The sequence below is a fragment of the Carya illinoinensis genome, chromosome 6, assembly GCF_018687715.1.
Source record: "Carya illinoinensis cultivar Pawnee chromosome 6, C.illinoinensisPawnee_v1, whole genome shotgun sequence".
Lineage (NCBI taxonomy): Eukaryota > Viridiplantae > Streptophyta > Magnoliopsida > Fagales > Juglandaceae > Carya > Carya illinoinensis.
The window spans coordinates 27,129,455-27,147,837 of NC_056757.1; the positions used below are offsets into that span (position 1 = coordinate 27,129,455).

The window sequence follows — 18,383 nt, forward strand, 5'->3', positions numbered from 1 at the left end:
TTACTCAGCACGCAGCAAGGCAACATATGAGTATTTTGGGGATGTTGTGACATTTGATACAACATACTTAACAAATAGGTATGGCATGCCATTTGCCTCGTTTGTGGGTGTTAACCACCATGGACAGTCAATACTTTTGGGAGCAGAGTTGATATCAAGTGAAAACACTGAAACATTTGTTTGGTTATTTGACACTTGGTTGAAATGTATGGATGGAAGGGCGCCAAAAGCTATTATCACTGATCAAGACAGGGCTATGAAAAATGCTATTGCAATAGTATTTCCAAATACCCGGCATAGATACTGTTTGTGGCACATAATGAGAAAACTACCAGAGAAGTTGGGCTCACATGTTGAATTTAAGTATGGTTTGAAAAGTGCATTGCAGATATGTGTTTATGATTATCAGACTTCTGACGAGTTTGAGAAGTCTTGGGAGGTGTTTATTGACACTTACAATTTGAAGGAAAATGCATGGCTTTAAAGTCTGTATGCCGAGCGAATGCATTGGGTTCCTGTATACCTGAAAAATACATTTTGGGCTGGGATGAGTACAACTCAGAGGAGTGAGAGCATGAATGCATTCTTTGATGGATATGTACATTCAGGGACTACGTTGAAAGAATTCATCGATCAATTCAACAATGTATTGAGGAAGAAAGTAGAGAATGAGTTGGCAGTAGATTTTCACTCATTCAATTGCACAGTACCTTGTATATCTCTTTTACCTTTAAAGAAAAAATTTCAAGCAGTGTACACGAATTCAAAATTTAAGGAAGTGCAGGCAGAAATAATGGGGATTATCTACTCTCACTGTGTTATTATAAAAACAGAAGGGGCGATTATCACATATCAAGTTAATGACCAAAGGGAAGTTGAAGACGGTATCAAGAAGTCAACTTTGCAAGCGTACTTCAATAAAGATGAGTGTGAGACGAAGTGCATGTGTGGACTATTTGAGATGAGAGGTATTATTTGTAGACACATTCTTTCTATTTTAGCCGCAAGGGATGTCCAAGTGTTGCCAGAAAAGTATATTATGGAGAGATGGAGGAAGGACATTAAACGTAGATATGCTCTTATTCGAAATAGTTATGATGACTTAAGTGGTAAACCAGCTGCTACTTGGTATTCAGGTTTGATAAAATTATGTTACGAAGTAGCTACAAATGCATGTGAAAGTGAAGATAATTCCCTAGACATGACAGAGAAGCTTAAGGCAATGAATTCGATTTATACTAAATCAAAGCCTTAGGCGACAGTTGCAAGCACTCATACTTCCATTCATGCAGAAACTGGAAGTTCGAATAAAGTGTTGAGTCATCGTGTTGTTAGAGGTAAAGGGAGGCCACCATCAAAGAGAAAACAACCTACAATAGAGAAATTGCAAACCAAAAATAAAAAGGCTAGTGGCAAGCGACAGAGACTTAATGTGAGAAGATTTAAAGAAAGTGATTTTGATATAGTTTTAATACATTTAAATGATTTTAAATATTTTTTTTTATCTATTCAAATGTAGGCAACATCACATACTCAGGATGTATTAAACCCCGTTGATTCGGTAGCACCATCGCAACTGCCTGCTACACAACAAAGCGTGATTTCTCAAGTAAGCGTTTAAATAATGTTCCCTATTGCATCTATCTTCAATCCGAATGCTCAAATGCTCTATAATTTGCATGATTTTAAATATTTCTTACTACTTGCAGGTGAACTCCGAAATGCATGGCCCCCTTGATGATTGATGAAAGAACTCCGAAATGCATGGCCCCGTTGATGAAGATGTTGATGATTGATGAAAGAGGGAAGAAGTGCATGGCCCTTGATTTTAATATTTAATGAGATTTGAAGAAGTTATAGATTGTAATAGTTGACTGAATATGTTAAGAACTTGTTCCTTTCATTAGCTATATGATGTGGTTTTATATTCTCGTAAAACTTAAACTTTGTTGTGAAGTTGGATATTTGAACCATTTTATGGGTATGAAGTTATTACAAGATGGTCATTTTCAATATATTATAGTATGGTCATTTTCATATTACAGGATGGATTCTTTCAAATTGATAAAGTTACAGGATGGTCATTTTCATTTTTATATTGAATTCATAGCAATCGTATTTGTCTGAAAGCATAACAATATTGATAAAGTTCACATAGGATAACAATATTGATAAAGTCCATACACAACTACTCGGTTTGTCCCTTGTACAATATTGATAAAAGTGGCAAACGAATCTATTACAACCTAGTTAACAACATTACACATTTTTTATACACAATTACTTAATCTGTAATTGTTATTGATCCTATCCAACAACAAAATATTAAGATTGCAAGTCCCCAATACATGCAATTTGGACTGTTGCGTGCAAGTTCCCGATCATTTTGTAGTTCTTCCTCCCTTTTTTGGAGTTCTTCCTCCCACTTTTGGAGTTCATCTTGCCACGTTTGGAGTTCTTCTTTTCTCTCTTGGAGGTCACGTTCTCTTTCGTAAACAACTTTTGCTTCATTTTCTACTTCAGTGTTTGCCCATAAAAAGTACTCGCAATATGGCCTTCCCTGCAGCAAACAAGACTAACTAATTAGTATTTACCTCTCTATTGTAATTTGGACATGAATAAAAAGGTCGCCTTGGATTTCTAGGAGTGTTTGACAATTTTAGACGTGTCATCTCTCCGCATAAACATTTTGGAGGGGTGTTCAAAGATGATGAAGCATATGATGAAGACATTGCATATCAAAACTTTACAAAACTGACATTATTGCATTGCATATCAATTGTAAGTTACAGCATTTACAAAACTGACTGCATTGCATACCAATGAATGGGCACCTCTATATTTAGGATTTTAACTTTCATTGGTCTCCTGATTTAACTATGATGTTTACAAGTTCATCATGCCTCTTGTTTGTATTTTTCTCTGGCAGATTGTATTCAAACCACAATTCAAAAGAAAAAACCCATACATGCAAACCACAAATTTCCAAACCGGCTCCTAATGCGTACATTAATATATTAGCAACTCTAACAGCATATTAAGGTCAACATATCTAAAACATTACTCCATCAACCATACTTTAATGCCCATAAAGTGAGAATGAGTAGCACCAATAGAGCTGACAATCAATCAAATGTATTCTATACATGGGCTGCTGCAAGTAAAATTTGAAAACTTAATTATGCTTCATTGGGAAGGATCTTTATTTTTTTATAAAAGTAAAGAAGAATAGTGAACTAGGAAGCATCTAAAAGGTCACTGTCTGCAGGGAAAACCACATTACTACATTCTTCTTATTTTCATGTACTAACAAGGCAGGATCTGTAATAAAAAAAAAAAACAAGAATTACCGAATTACACAGTGGACATAAGCTCCTGCTGCAAGGTACATAATCAAAACTTGTTACTTATCAAAAAGTAACCAAAACATGTATGAAGAGCACGAAGGCTTAGCCTAAGTTGATGTTGAAAATGGAGCATTGGATTAGAATATTTTAAGCCCTCCCATCGTCCTTTCACAATCCTCAAAATTTCTTTCACTCATTTCCCTCTGAACACTCACACTAGACAAATAAGAGTCATCTTCTACATTGCACAATTTGAGGGCTGCTACATAACCCTCTCCAATTTGCAACTTAAGCTCTTCCATCGGGGTGATAGTGTCATTGTTTATCCTATTCAATTAGCCACTAATGGAAAATATTTGTATGCTTGTCACGTTTACATTTACAGAACATACCCATATTCATCAAAATTTGCTTGGTTCTGTTATGTGTCTTTATTTGATTCAAAATTTGGTACACTTTTTTTTTCTATCATGGCCCAAAGAAATTTGTTTAAGCTGTCTTTATTTTGAAGTATGAACTAGAAGTTGGTTTCCAAACATTGATTCGGTAAATTTACAAAGCACAAAACTAAAACTCAACAAGCATTTCAATAGAAAACTCATCACCCAAAAAACTAAAACAAGCATGAATTTTAAGAAGCCAAAAACTAAAGAAAACAACCATTATACCTTGCAACTCACGCGAAGGGAAAAAATTTCAAATTTGAGAATGGATTAGGCTTTGATATGGATATGATTTTTGAGATAATAGAGGAATGTATTTAACACTGAAGAAAGAAAAGATTTACCAGCATTATAGTCCCGTTTTCTGGAAGCAAACGATGACGTTTATGTGCTGCGGCGGCGACGACGGCGGCGGCAGCAGTATGAAGGGTCTCGGGACTGTGTGATTTCTTCAGAGGAAGGGAACCCTTAATTCGACGAAGAAGGAGAAGACCTAAGCTAGGGGGAAAGACGGGTTGGGTTATTTTCTTCTAAATGAAACGGCGTGTTTAGTAATTAAACACACTGTTTCATTTAGGACTGTAATACAGTCCCCGTATGCGGGACTGTAACCAGATTTTTCCTATTATGTTATATGCACGAATATTATCTTATCATTTTGTTTTCATATGACAACTCCATGCATGTGATATGTTATCATAGTGATAATTAGGAAAATTTGTACTTAAGTCAAATAGTGATTATAGGCACACCCTTTGTCTGCATGTTATCGTAGTCATGATAACTAGGACATCTTTTCTCCCCTTATGAAAGGAACCCTAGAAACATCCATTTTGATAAAATAGTGTTCTCCTTTTAGCCCTGCAACTTTGGGAAAAGAATGAATAATGAGGGTTACAATAGGCAAATAGACTAGATAGTAGGGGATCATGAGATGGAGAAAATATAAGAGATTCTTGGAATTATGGGACTTCTTCTAGCTATATTTCTAGTAGCAGCTCAATAATTAACAAGATTGTATGCTTAAAAGTTTGTGAGATTACTTTTGTGTAATCCTTTTATAGTTAAACTATTTCTATTCTTAGAATGAGAATTCTCCTTGCTATATTTCAAGTAGCAGCTCAATTTACAAGATAGTAAATATACTAAAAAGTTTCATCATGTGTACTTTTGGAGCTTACTAGGAGGTGATTTCATTTAGGCCAGCAACAATGTCCCTCGTGAGTGAGGGAGGCAGTTCTCCTGTCTATTATTTGGTGACTATGATAATTAATGGCAGTGATGACGTCTAAAGATCAACTTTGCTCACGGTTAAAGAAGCAGAAGATGGGGAGTGGATAGCATCATATTAAGGTAGCAAAGAAAAGAGATCCATTCATCTTACTTTCATGCAATAAGTTTGAAGTAATTTGCTTAAAAAAAAAATTCTCTTTGCATGGAAGTTCGTGCACAAACTAACTTGACACTGCTACATCATTCTAATTTTGACCATGTGCTAACGTGGAGTGGCATGCCACGTCAGTTTATACCAATCAACGATTAATCTTTGATAGTTGACTGATCTGACTTGGTATTACCTTATGACACTGACACATTAATCTGTGCACGTAGCTAGGGGTATAATCAATCTGAAAAATCAAGCTTTTGGGTTATCAAGTCAAGCTAGATTCAAATAACTCAAGTTTGAGTTCAAGCTCAAGCTAAGAGCTTACCAAGTTGATCAAACACAAGTTCAAGCTGAGCTAATCAAACAAACACAAGCTTGAGCCGAATCGAATTATTACTCGAGTTTTGTAAATCTGATGAAATTTTTAAAATTTATATATAAACCTTATTTTGAACTATAAAATTATAACATCTTTATGGATACATTTCTTAATATACTATAATGTCCTTTATACTAACTATTACATATTATAAAATATATACTATAAGTAATCACTTAAATATTTAATTAGCTAACATTTAGTTATGAACTATATTCGATATATAGGTATAAATGACTAGGCATAAGTAATTGGGGTTACATACTACATATTTAATTATAAAGGTAACTATGCTATTTATTAAATTTAATATGTATAAAAGCATATATATGTGTGTGTATAAGAATTCTAATAGACAAAAATAAATTATATGTTTTCAATGAGTTATGGACTAACTCTAATCAAGTCAAGCTAACGAACTGAGTCAGGCATGAACGAACGAACCTTAACAAGCCAAAATTGAGTCGAGTTAAGTTTAATCAAGTATGTGTTATTTACTAATTGAGCGAGTTTCTATTTTCACAATCGAGTTTTTTTTCATGAGTCGAATTCGGTTCAAATTTAGCCGAATGAGTATTAAGCGAGTAATTATACAGACTGGGTTCATTTATAGCTCTACACATAGCTACGCCATAAGTAATATCCTCTCATACTATGTTAGCTTTCATTACATAGGTGACACAAATAGTACTTTGACAAATTGGAAAATAGCACTCATCTTGCTTGGATAACTAGTGTATGGCGGAGGACTTTCTGTTGACAATATAGTTATGTATTTAACCAAATTCTAAGTCCTACTTAAGAACATAACATGAAAGTGATACTAAAATTTAACATAGTTCAACATTGTGGCCTATGTCCATGGGTTTTGAAGAAGTGAACTTTGGTAATTACCATTAAATTTTGATACAACCATTCAAGATCTATTTTTGCTCTCTATCAAATGGAGAAGGAAGAAGAAGTTGAAAATCTAAGCTTCTCCCCTTCTTTGTCCCTGTCTTTTCTCTATGTTTTTCAAATCAAAACTTTTTTTACTTTTTACGCTGAAGAGTTAAAATTCTAATATTTACCACCAACTATATAATTATAAATTTGATTTTAAAAAATTCTCAGGATTTGGAATGCTACTATTAAACTTGACTTAAAAATATTTCCTCTTAAAGAGGTGCCAGATACGAAAGATCACATAAATAAATAAATTTAATCTTTATTAAGTATTTAAAATCCAACAGAGAGTCTGTGTAAGCACTTATTTAAAATCAATAAAATCTCATGTACTTATCAAAATCATTTATGAAACTAAAATCATAAAACTAAGCATAACATAAACTGTATAGGCCCCTGCCACGCCACCCTGGGCCAAGTCCTACAGTCTCATCCTTATAAAGATCATCACTTGGGATGTTAAACCATAAAAACATACAAAAATAAGTCGAATACTCAATAAGTAACATATTATACAGTAAACACAATAAACATAGAGTTTCTTGAAAATATGCATACTCATAAATACATACATAAATAACATGAATATGAACTTGTCTTTCATTTCTTATAGGTCTGTACCCACTATTGACCCCCGTGAGTTAGGGTTAGTGAATCTAAATAGATTTTGATTTAGCCTGTGGCCGTGGGTTGTAGAATACACATTAGGTGCACTACCAGCATGTACAATCTAACAATGCTATATAACATAGGGTACCGTCTTCATATCATAATATAGGTCATTACATATCTTATCATTTATATTTCATCATAATCATACTTGTTATATCTTTCTTTTTTTTTTGAAGGCATAACAACCTTTTGATCCTTTCATTCCAAAGAGCATAAAATACATAGAGGAAGTTCCTCCATAGTAACAATACAATCTGAAATAGAAAGAGCATCCTTTGCAAGAAGGTGAGCCATTGTATTCCCATCTCTCCTAACATGAGAGACTTCCCACCTTGCAAACCTTGAGAGAACCAACCTGGCTTCATAGAGAAACATGCTAGAGCTACACCATACTTCTCGATTCTTCTGCAGTGCTTGTACAGCCTCGAGTGAGTCCCCTTCCAGTATAATATTTGCCAGCCCCAAATCCCATGCAAAATTGACAGCAACCAGAGCTCCATAGGACTCTGCCAACAGAGGCTCTGTGTAAAGAGATTTCCTCTGTCTTTGAGTTGCAATGACCATACCTTGGCTATCCCTTACGACCACCCCAACCCCAACCGTGCCTTGTGCCTCATTTATAGCCCCATCCCAGTTAACTTTAAACCAGTCCTTAGGTGGTGGCCTCCAGTCAGTCCCACTAGTAGCCGCGATGTCCTTCCTTTTCTCCTGTATGCTAACCCCTCCTGGCTCCCCTTGTTCCAATCGTGCTCTATCATCCACTTCTCTAAGGATTTTCTTTGGTGGCTAGAATTCTTGGTTAAAAAGGTATGCATTTCTCCTAAGCCACAACATCTGTGCAACTATAGAGAATTCTTTTAGTTCTTCCTCACTGAGGCTCTGAAACAAATATTCTACAAGATAAATCATGGGGATATGAGTTAGTGAGCACTTTTGTAGACTTCTTGAGCATTGTCCCCATACATCCCTGGCAGCTTCACACGACCATAGGACATGTACTGAATTTTCTTCCTCTCTCTGGCATATAGGACACAAAGGGTTTGACACCACTTTCCTTTTATAGAGGTTGGCTTGGGTTGGGAGGGCTTCCTGGCATGCACGCCAGAGGAACATTTTTTCATTTGGAGTAACTTCAAGTTTCCAGAGTTTCTTCCATACAGAGTTGGCATTGGTACTCGAAGAAGCTTGACCCTTGATGGCTTCCTCATTTGATTTTTCCAGGTGGTAAGCACTTCGAACAGAAAAAAGTCCTTTTGGACCCTTCCATATTAGCTTGTCTTCTGTTCTGAGAGTACTTATAGGTGTCCTAAGGATTATGGCAGCTTCCTCCTTGTCAAAAACATCCTTGACTAGCCCCTCTTTCCAGCACTTATTTTGAGGATCAATAAGCTCTGAAACAGTGGCATTTGGTCCAAGTATTTTCTGAGTGCTCGAAGGCTTGGTGGGTGCAGGCTTGAGGATCCACTTGTCTTGCCATATTTGAGCTTTCTCCCCTGTACCTATTCTCCAGAAGGACTCCTTTTCAACCACATGTCTGGCAGCTAGTAGACTCCTCCACACATAGGAAGGTTTTGACCCCACCTTGGCTTGTAGAAATGAGGATTTGGGGAAATACTTCGCTTTAATCACCTGTGCTGCCAGTGAATTAGGATCCTGTAGAATTCTCCAACATTGCTTTGAGAGAAGCGCTTTGTTGAAGATTTCTAAATCTCTGAAGCCTAACCCCCCCATCACTCTTCGAATGCCCCAACTTCTTCCAAGATACCCAGTGGATTTTTCTTTCTTTTTCTTGCTGACCCCACCAAAATTTGGCCATAGCCCTGTTGATTGCTTGTAGTAGACTTAGAGGCAACTTGAATACACTCATTGTGAAGGTTGGCAGTGCTTGAACCACTGCTTTGAGGTATATCTCTTTCCCTGCCAAAGTGAGAGGCTTGATAAACCTGCTGTTCAATTTCTGTGTTATATTGTCAAGAATGGCCTTAAATGTTCTGACCTTGTGTCGACCCACCACTGAGGGTAATCCCAAGTATCTTTCATATGGCATTGTTGTCCTCACCCCTGCAATTGAAGTGATATAATCCTGAGTAACTTTAGCTGTATTTTTGCTGAATATGATTGATGTTTTCTCAATATTCAGCCTTTGCCCCAAGGCCATCTCATAACATTTCAGCAATCTAATCAACCTAACCCACTCATCAGCTTGTGCTTTACAAAAAACGAGACTATCATCCGTGAAGAAAAGGTGAGAAACTTTCAGCTGACCTCTGGCTACTGGGATACCATGTAACTGCCTTCTTTCCTCAGCTTTAGTTAACAGGTTGCTCAAAGCCTCTGCGCATATGATGAAAAGGTAGGGTGATAGAGGGTCACCCTGCCTTATGCCTCGGGATGGAGAGAATTGAGGTTGAACTGTTCCATTCACAAGGAGGGAGTACTTTACTGTTTCCACACAATTCATCACCATTTCAACCCATTTACTGCAAAAGCCCATTTTGTAGAGAATTGCTCTGAGCAAACTCCACTCCACTCGGTCGTACGCCTTGCTCATATCAAGTTTTAGAGCCATGTAACCTTCTTTACCTGCCATTTTACACTTCATAGTGTGTAGAGCCTCAAAAGCCACCACTATGTTATCAGAAATTAATCTATGAGGAATGAAGGCTGACTGGGAAGGTGAAATAATACAGGGCAGAACTTTCTTCAATCTATTTGCAACCATCTTAGAAATGATCTTATAGGTTACATTACAAAGAGAAATAGGTCTAAAGTCTGTTACCCTTGAAGCCTCCTTCTTCTTTGGTATCAAGGTTATGAGGGTATTGTTTATCCCTTCCAGGCTACCTTCAGAATTCAGTACATTGAGAATTGCTTCTGTGACTTGGTCCCCAACAATACTCCAGTCTTTTTGATAGAAGATGGCAGGGAAGCCATCGGGTCCTGGTGAGCTCAGTCCCTCCATGTGAAAAATTGCCTCTTCGACTTCCTGTCTAGTGAAGGCTTTGGTTAGTTGCACATTGTGTAAATCTGTGACTTTAGCTTCCAAAGAAGAAACACATTCAGATTCTAGATTGGGCCTCGAAGAGGTGAAAAGCTCAGTGTAGTAGGCTTGAAAGAGTCCATTGATTCCTTCTGTTGAGTCTACCAGCTGGTTCTGGTTATCAAGGAGTTCTCTAATGAAGTTTGTTTTCCTTCTGTGAGTAGCTGCTTGGTGGAAAAACTTGGTGTTTCTGTCTCCCTCCTTCAACCATTTCTTCTTGGCTCTTTGCTTCCACTTGATGTTTTCCTCCTCTAGGCCTGTATTTATGTCTCTCTGAAGGTGTCTTATTTGCTCATTTAATTCCCCTGAGTTTCTGTTTTGGAGCTGAGCCAATGCTTCCATCTTGTCTTTTAACTCTTTTCTTTTGTTTCCAAACCTCTTGCCACTCCATTTGAGCAGTTGCTCCTTACATAGCTGAAGCCCTGCTACCATGTGTTCCATTTTGCCTCTGATAAGTCTGGGAATTTTCCATGAAGTTGCTACTAGCTGGTGGCACTCTTCATCAAGTAACCATTTTGCCTCAAACCTGAAGGGCTTATTGGCCGAGGGGGCTGGACTTGGAAGTTTCTCAAAAGTGGCCCATAATGGCCTATGGTCAAAGTTAAGAGTTGGGGGTTTTAAGAGTTGGGAGTATGAAAACCCTTGCTTCAGTGTAAAGGTCTGACCACCTTCCATTACAAAAAGCCCTGTCCAGTCTTTCCTTTATGAAGGCTGTTCCTTGTCTCCCATTATTCCATGTGAATTTACTACCACTATACCCCATATCAGACAGGCCACAATTATCAATTGCTTTTTGGAACCTTTCTATTTGTTTTGGTGGTCTTACAGGGCCTCCCTTTTTCTCAGCAAATTGGAGAATTTCATTAAAATCTCCAACACAAAACCAGCCTAAACTTGCACCAGGGTTCAAGGTTTCCAAAAGGGCCCAGCTGCCCCTTCTGGCTTCTGTGACAGGGTTGCCATAAAATCCAGTTAGAACCCATGCAGGTGCATGTCCATTGGACACTTTCAATGAGATGTGTGAGTCTGTGTAGGAAATCACCTCTGCCTCTACTGTATTCTTCCAAAGAAAAGCTAGTCCACCTTTCATTCCCCTTGCCCCAACCACGAAACTGTTTTCAAATTGTAAGAATCTTTTAACTGTTTCAACTCTAGCTCTGTTTCTCTTTGTTTCCATTAAGAAAACAAAGGTGGGATACTTTGACTGCACTAAAAAATGCAGATTGTTCACTGTCCGAGGGTTCCCAAGCCCTCGGCAGTTCCAGCTTATACAACTCATAATTTCTGGTGGGGCTGGGTTCCAGCCACCACCATTTCTTCATCCCCCTTCTTCTCTGGTTCCACTCTCTCCTTTTTGCTTTTTTTCCCGTGTACCATGACAGTATGCAACTCATTCTGGTTTAGTCTTTTCCTTGTTCCTTGTTGGATGTTTTCTTTGTTGCTGGCTGCATCATCAGGAGAAGTATCCAACCTTCTGTCTCGGGCCTTTCTTTTCCAAGTAGTCTTCCTCCTTAGTTCATGCAGTACTTGCACCTGATCTGATACAAAGGAGGCTAGGGAGGAGACCTGGTCTTTAAGCCCATTGGTGTGGCCTTGATCCATTTGTGTTGACTGAGACTCTAATTTTGGGCCAGCTTGCATGTCAGTTGTTGCTTGGCTTATCTTGTTACTATTTCCCATCAAGCCCGGTTCAGATTGGTTAACATACTCAGTAGTAACATTATTCATAGGTAGCCTTACTATTTCCTTAACAGGAGAATTGGTACCTTTTGCAGGAGATGGAGTGAAATGAGGCTTCTTGTTTCCTCCTCGAGCACCTGGGTTGTCTGCATCAGTCAGGTTAGGTGTCTGCATGGTTGGTGGGCTGTCAGAGTCCTTGGGAAATGAGTCATCCCTGACCTCCTTTCCTGTCCTCCATGGCTGTTCAACGTGGTCCTGCCTGTTATTGTTTGTGCCATATTTTTTCTTCTCCCCATCTGCAGACCTGGTTACTGGAGCTCTTAACCATGCTCCATATTGCACCGTGTCACTCCTTGTGTTGGCAGCAGAACAGCCTTGAACATTGTGTTTTATACATCCACACCTAAAGCACAGATTAGGGAGTCTTTCATATTTTAAGTCAATCCATGATTTCTTTCCCTCACTGATAAGGAACAATCCCCTTTGAATAGGCTTTGTAATATCCAACTCTACCTTCATCCGTATGAATTCTCCCCAGCATATCCCTCTGTTATCAGCTTGTACTTCTAGACACTTTCCAATTCCATTACCTATCTGATGGCCTACATCCAAGTTCATGCTTGCAAGGGGTGTATTGTGTGCCTGTACCCAGAAAAACTCCATGGAAAAAGGGATCTCCTTTACTGATTTCTCTCCATCAAAAGCATGCAGACACACCAGCCATCTATCGAAAGACCATGGTCTTCCATTTAGCACTTGTTCTAGATCTTGTGCTAGATGAAATTCTACCATATATTGGTTACTCCCTACTTCAGAAAATTGCATCCAGCTTGTGCATTTCCAGACTTTGGACATAGTGCTTTTAAAAGCCTCTTTGTTAACAGGTCTCTCAGCTATGATCATTGCCAGCAGGCAGTGTTGTCCTTGTTGCACCATTCTATCCTTTGAGCTCTGAGAGATCACCACTGCTCCTTGTTCCTTCTCAGTGAGACTGAGTGCTTTCCATTTCGTTGCTAGCTCCTCTTCCATATCCTCTTCAAACTAGTATTCTAGCTTAAGAGACCAACTCTTCAAGAGAGAAAAAACCTCACCCTGTTGCTAGGAGAGGACTGAGTGTCATTGCTTCTTCCGAAAGTTTCCATACTTGTTATATCTTGTCATATCATACCTTAGATTTCAAATGAAATCGCATATTTCATAAAATGTCGTGATATATGTTTCTTTACGTAAAATCATGATTTTTCATAAATCTTTTAATGCATAACTCTTTATATATGATTATGACTTTTCATAAATATTTTGATGCATAATTCTTTAGCTAAAATGGTGGGTTTTCATAATTTTAAAATGACTTGGGTACATGCAATTTTTTTTATAAAAGACATGTTTACCACATATACATATAAGGGTATGATCATACTACTTATCTTGTAATGCTAATCCAATGTTTTTGGGAGGAAGTTGATTACCTACAAAATACATGTAACTTTCTAATTTATCACGTAATTCATAATAAAAGTCTGAGATATAGAAATAATCTATATTTCCCCAAAGCCTAAAATCCTGGAAATTCTAAAATATCACTACTCCCCAAAATACTTTTATTTTCATATATTTTCTCCAAACTTCCATGATTAATTCCTAGATTGGTTTCTCCACAATTTCCACACTAAAACTTTAGCGTTTGTTAACTTAATTAAATTTCTCTACAAGCCTTTATAATTAGTAACCCCATAATCCTTGATCTAAAATCACTAATCACAATATTTAAGTAATTTGACTTCAGTCTCAAGATCAAGAGCATCATCCTTTCGAATGTAACAGATTGGTTTCTATAAGTACTTGAATAATATATGGTTAGATGGCTTACACCAAGGGAAGGAAGTGTAAAATGTGTATTGTGGTTCTATGGTATAATAACTAAGAGGTAAGGAGAGAACTAACGTGAAAAAAGAGATTATCGAGAGAATAGAGGGCTATGCATAGGGGTGCTCAGGCGATGGAGACTCACCGTGCAACAGAGACCAAACGGTGACAACTTCCACCGTCAGTTGAGATGTATAGGTTGTGAGGGTGCTAGGTTTGTTGTGTGGGGTTGTTAATGGACTGGAGGTGATTTGCATGTTTTCAAGTAAACAAAAACTACACTGGGGCTTAAAAAATTATGGGATGCACATAAAGTGCACGAGGGTTGAGCATATATATTAGGAGTAGATTTAAGAGTTTTAATGTGAAGATAATTTGTAGAATTGTAAGAGAGTTCTATTAGGGGTATGAACCCTAGTGGAAGGTGGAGATGTGCATGGCTTAGAGTTTGAGAAGACAATTGGTTAAAGAGTTTTAACGTGAAGATGACTTGTAGAGTTGTATCCCTGTTAGGAGAGAATTCCATTACTGTGAATCCTAGTGAGAAGTGAAAACGTGCATGAATTAGAGTTTGAGAATGCAGTCGGTTAAAGAGTTTTAACGGAAAGATGACTTGTAAAGTTGTATTTTTGTTGGGAGAAAATTTCATTGGGACTTGAATCCTAGTGGAAGGTAGACACTTACGAGACTTAGAGTTATAGAAAAATCAACATTGGGCCAAACGGGTTTTGATTCATTTCATGGGCCAAAAATTCAGAGATTTTAATTGGGTTTCTGAGAAATTGGCTCATTAATTTTCTCTAAAATTCTCGACTAACCTTAATGACCTTAAAATAAAATTTTGGGCCTTTGGGCTTAACTAAATTTTAATAAATAATAACTTGCAACTTATCCATTATGACCCATAAAATCAGTCTTAATAGCTCGTTGGCTATTCCAATAGGGCTCATTAAACTTATTTTAGGGTCATAAATTTTTTTTCCTATTTCATAATTTCATTCCTCATAATATTGGGTCGAATAACAAGTAGATACACGCCTCTTTAAGTACTCCGGAATGAATACTACTAGGTAGTCACTTCAGGCTTCAGCCCAAACCTTCTTTGGGCTGAAAGGAAGCTTTTAAGGACAACTCTGTGAAATGTGTGAATGGTCACTCCTCTATGCCCAAAGCTCTGAACCATCTGCGAATAAAAAATCCACTCTTTTGGGCTGAAATTGTGTATACTAGTTGTCCGTTAATCAATCGATATAAACAACATTTATGGAGCGGACGTACGTAGTACTGAATACATCAAACTACTCAAGAATTTGGTTTGGTTTGTGGTAGTAATGGTATAACTTAAAAAGAGAAATGTGAGTACCGATAAATATTACACAATAAAATTTATATACTATCTATAGAGGTTTAATATAATTTATTAGATTATAAAATTAATTTTATTGTAAAGTAGATATATTATATTATATTAAGAAATCGTTTGGATTGAGAAACCATCTTATCTTATCATTATAATTTTCATATAAAATACAATATACAATTCAACTTTTCAAATTTCAATTCAATTTTTTCAAATCCAAAATAATAATAATATTAAAAAAATATTTTAATAATATTTTATTTAACTTTCAACTTTTATATAAAACCATCTCATCTCATTATCCAAATAATTCCAAATCACGTCACCATACAAACTTTCTTACATAAGATTTATGTGTATACATAACACTTCTTATTATAAATTAATAGTCTCTCTCTCTCTCTCTCTCTCTCTCTCTCTCTATATATATATATATATATATATATTTAGTATGATATAAACTACTGACATGTAAGTTGGTTGGGTTCATTGAAATGTTGGGCTGGTTTCTTTGAAGCTTCTATTTAAAGAGGTTGGACACTCATCAGCCCCTGCTTAGACGCCATGTACAAACTACAATCCTTAGTAGGTTTCCCAAGTTTAATTCAAACTTGTAATACAAGAAATAATAATGGTGTCGTCTAGATAGCAGAGCAATACGTGGTGATAATTTGTCTTCAAGATAGTTCCACCATCACTATCGCTTATGTCGTAAGTACCAATATGCTAAAGGCTAGGTCCTGTGAATCAAATCTACTAGTGAATATGTGGACGAAGATGTGATTTTTTCTTGCATCTTGATCAAAGAGCTTTCGCAGGGAAAACTGAAAAGGTACTAAAATCTTGATATGAAATTGACATTAGGTGTAGGGCTTTGGGTTCAAACTCACGACTCAATATTCATTGGGCATTTTCTAGCTAAGCAAGATATTAGAAGTTGGGTTTCAAATTCTCAAGTCACCCCATCATTAGCCATTTTGTCTTTTGAGGTTTGACATGGTGAGAGAGAGAGAGAGAGAGAGAGAGAGAGAGAGAGAGAGAGAGGAACAAATTAAAGCTTGTCAATGAGTGGATGCAGACTTGAGGTAGAGATGGTAGGTTGGAATTTCTGGATGAATTATGAATGGAAACGAAAAGACATAAGATACTGGGAGTGGTGGCCTGTCATATATAGTACATGAAGCTGCAGCCTGCAGACATTATTTTAATAGACCCAGCTTCTTTATGAAACAATATTCCCATGCATCAGCTAATATTCTGTAAATAAAAAATAAAAATAATAGTATCACAATATTTTACATACCGCAGCCTCTATCTCTTGAAAGTAGTTCTGTTAGCTGTCATGCAAGCAACTCCCATTCATTTCCATTGCAACTTGATTATCAACATATCTCTACACGTACGACGAACCATTAAGGTATTCTGATTGCCTGTCACATGTTGCATGTCTCAGTTTTATGGTCACAATAATAGATAACATTCAGGGAATTCTCTTATTCTAGTAATATCTTAATCCAACCTAATCCATTAAATGTCTAAACTAATTTGCTTATAAATCACAATGCACGTGGCCACTTAACCTGCTAACCTTCGCTACGAGTTGTTAATTTTCCACTACACAATTTAAACTGGAAATTACATGTTGGAATCCAAAACTGACATGTTGCTAACTATTATTTAAACGATCATCACATGATCCCATGAATATGCATGTTAAAATAAAGAAAGGTACAAGAAATGTGCAGTTTTTTTTTTTTTTTGAAAATAAGAAATGTGCACTTTAAGTGCATGTCTGATCTTTCTTTCCTCTCGCATCAGCTTCGATTTATGGATAGGAAAAATGGGTTATGCAGATATTGTTCACATGCTTGTTTCTATGTAGATTGGGTTAGTACTGGTTTTTGGAATCTAATTATCTGTTATGACAGTTGTAGCACAACAACTACTGCAAAACTCTATTACCCTAGCTAGTTGCCTCTAGATGCTGTGAGGGATTACATTATAGGGTTTCTATCTGTTTGTTCCTTGTGGGGGAATATTACTGATTTATTAATAAGTACGTGAAAAGTATTCATTTATGTTTGGGTATACTTTCTCCTTCTTTTGTCTGGGAATCAATGTATTGCCACAATTGACAATGAAAAAATGTGTAACGGATGACTGAGGGTATATGGTGTTCTCTTTGGATTTTATAGTACTGATTGAAACCTCACTTTTTATACCCTAATTGCAAGAACCACTTTTATTTTTAAGTCTTGAATATCTTTTTTTTTTTTTTTTTTTGGGTGGATCATGGCCAATGTAGGGCAGAGGGAGCTGGAAAAAGTAGTGGGAATGCATCCCAGCAAGAGTGTGAATATGGTCCAATATCAATGTGCCAGATTGTGGGCACAATACGAAATGCTTGACAAAGTTAAGTCCATGGTGGAGACTGATGGATAACAGTGATGATGTGGGGGTGGGGGTCAGTTCTTGCAAAACTTCAATGAGAGCAAGCTTACGTCATAAAAGCTTCAATTAAAACCACCAATCAAGTTGGCTCACGCTTGGTTTACCCAAGATTAGTGAGGATGAGTTTATGGGACTCAAAACTCCCATTTTTATGGTTTATTTTTTCAAGCACTATGGTAGCCATGTATAAAGGAGGTATTTGTTGGGCCTTTTCACTCGGCTTCTTTTTGTATCTTTTTATCCTAATATTAATATAATGCTTGCTTTTGAAAAAACTAGCCATAAATTATATCCTTCATGTCATGGAGATCAGCTTTCCATTTGGTAATTAAAAAATAAGTTTCATGGAGAGATATCCTTTGAGTTGACAAATCAAATATTTTGGGGAGTATGGTGAATCGATTTACGCCAGGTTTGTTTATATAACGAGTGTCTAGACTCTGCTTGCTGAGTGCCTGAAGTCTCGTTCGTTCGTACGTACGTAAATATAGGCTTTTTTGATTCCCATTCCATGCTTTTGTCAATTTAATAAAATTACCAGACATCTTCTTCACGAGAATGACCATTTCCCAAGCAACCAACCCCTCCCTTGTTTTCTTCTCCTCTTCATCTGCTTGTCTTCTTTCCCTCTTGGAATGTGTGCTAAGATTCTCTCCCCCACCAGTTTTCACTTTATTTATTAACTTCGAGTAGATTTTGTTCGCCGTTGGAATACTGAATGATGGAGATCAGAAAAGATGATCTGTACCAGGACTTCTTTCAAAGCACTCACTCGCCAGCATTTTCCTTTTGACAGTACAGGGAGTCGGGGGC

General features: G+C 37.0%; 1 protein-coding gene across 1 annotated transcript; it reads left to right on the forward strand.

The window, feature by feature from the left end:
- Positions 1-502: 502 nt before the first annotated feature.
- Positions 503-1,745, forward strand: LOC122312719 (protein FAR-RED IMPAIRED RESPONSE 1-like). Its single transcript, XM_043127389.1, has 4 exons — positions 503-1,136; positions 1,293-1,432; positions 1,520-1,609; positions 1,710-1,745. Exons 1-4 carry the CDS (start codon positions 503-505, stop codon positions 1,743-1,745), a joined length of 900 nt encoding a protein of 299 aa, XP_042983323.1.
- The last annotated feature ends 16,638 nt before the right edge of the window (positions 1,746-18,383 follow it).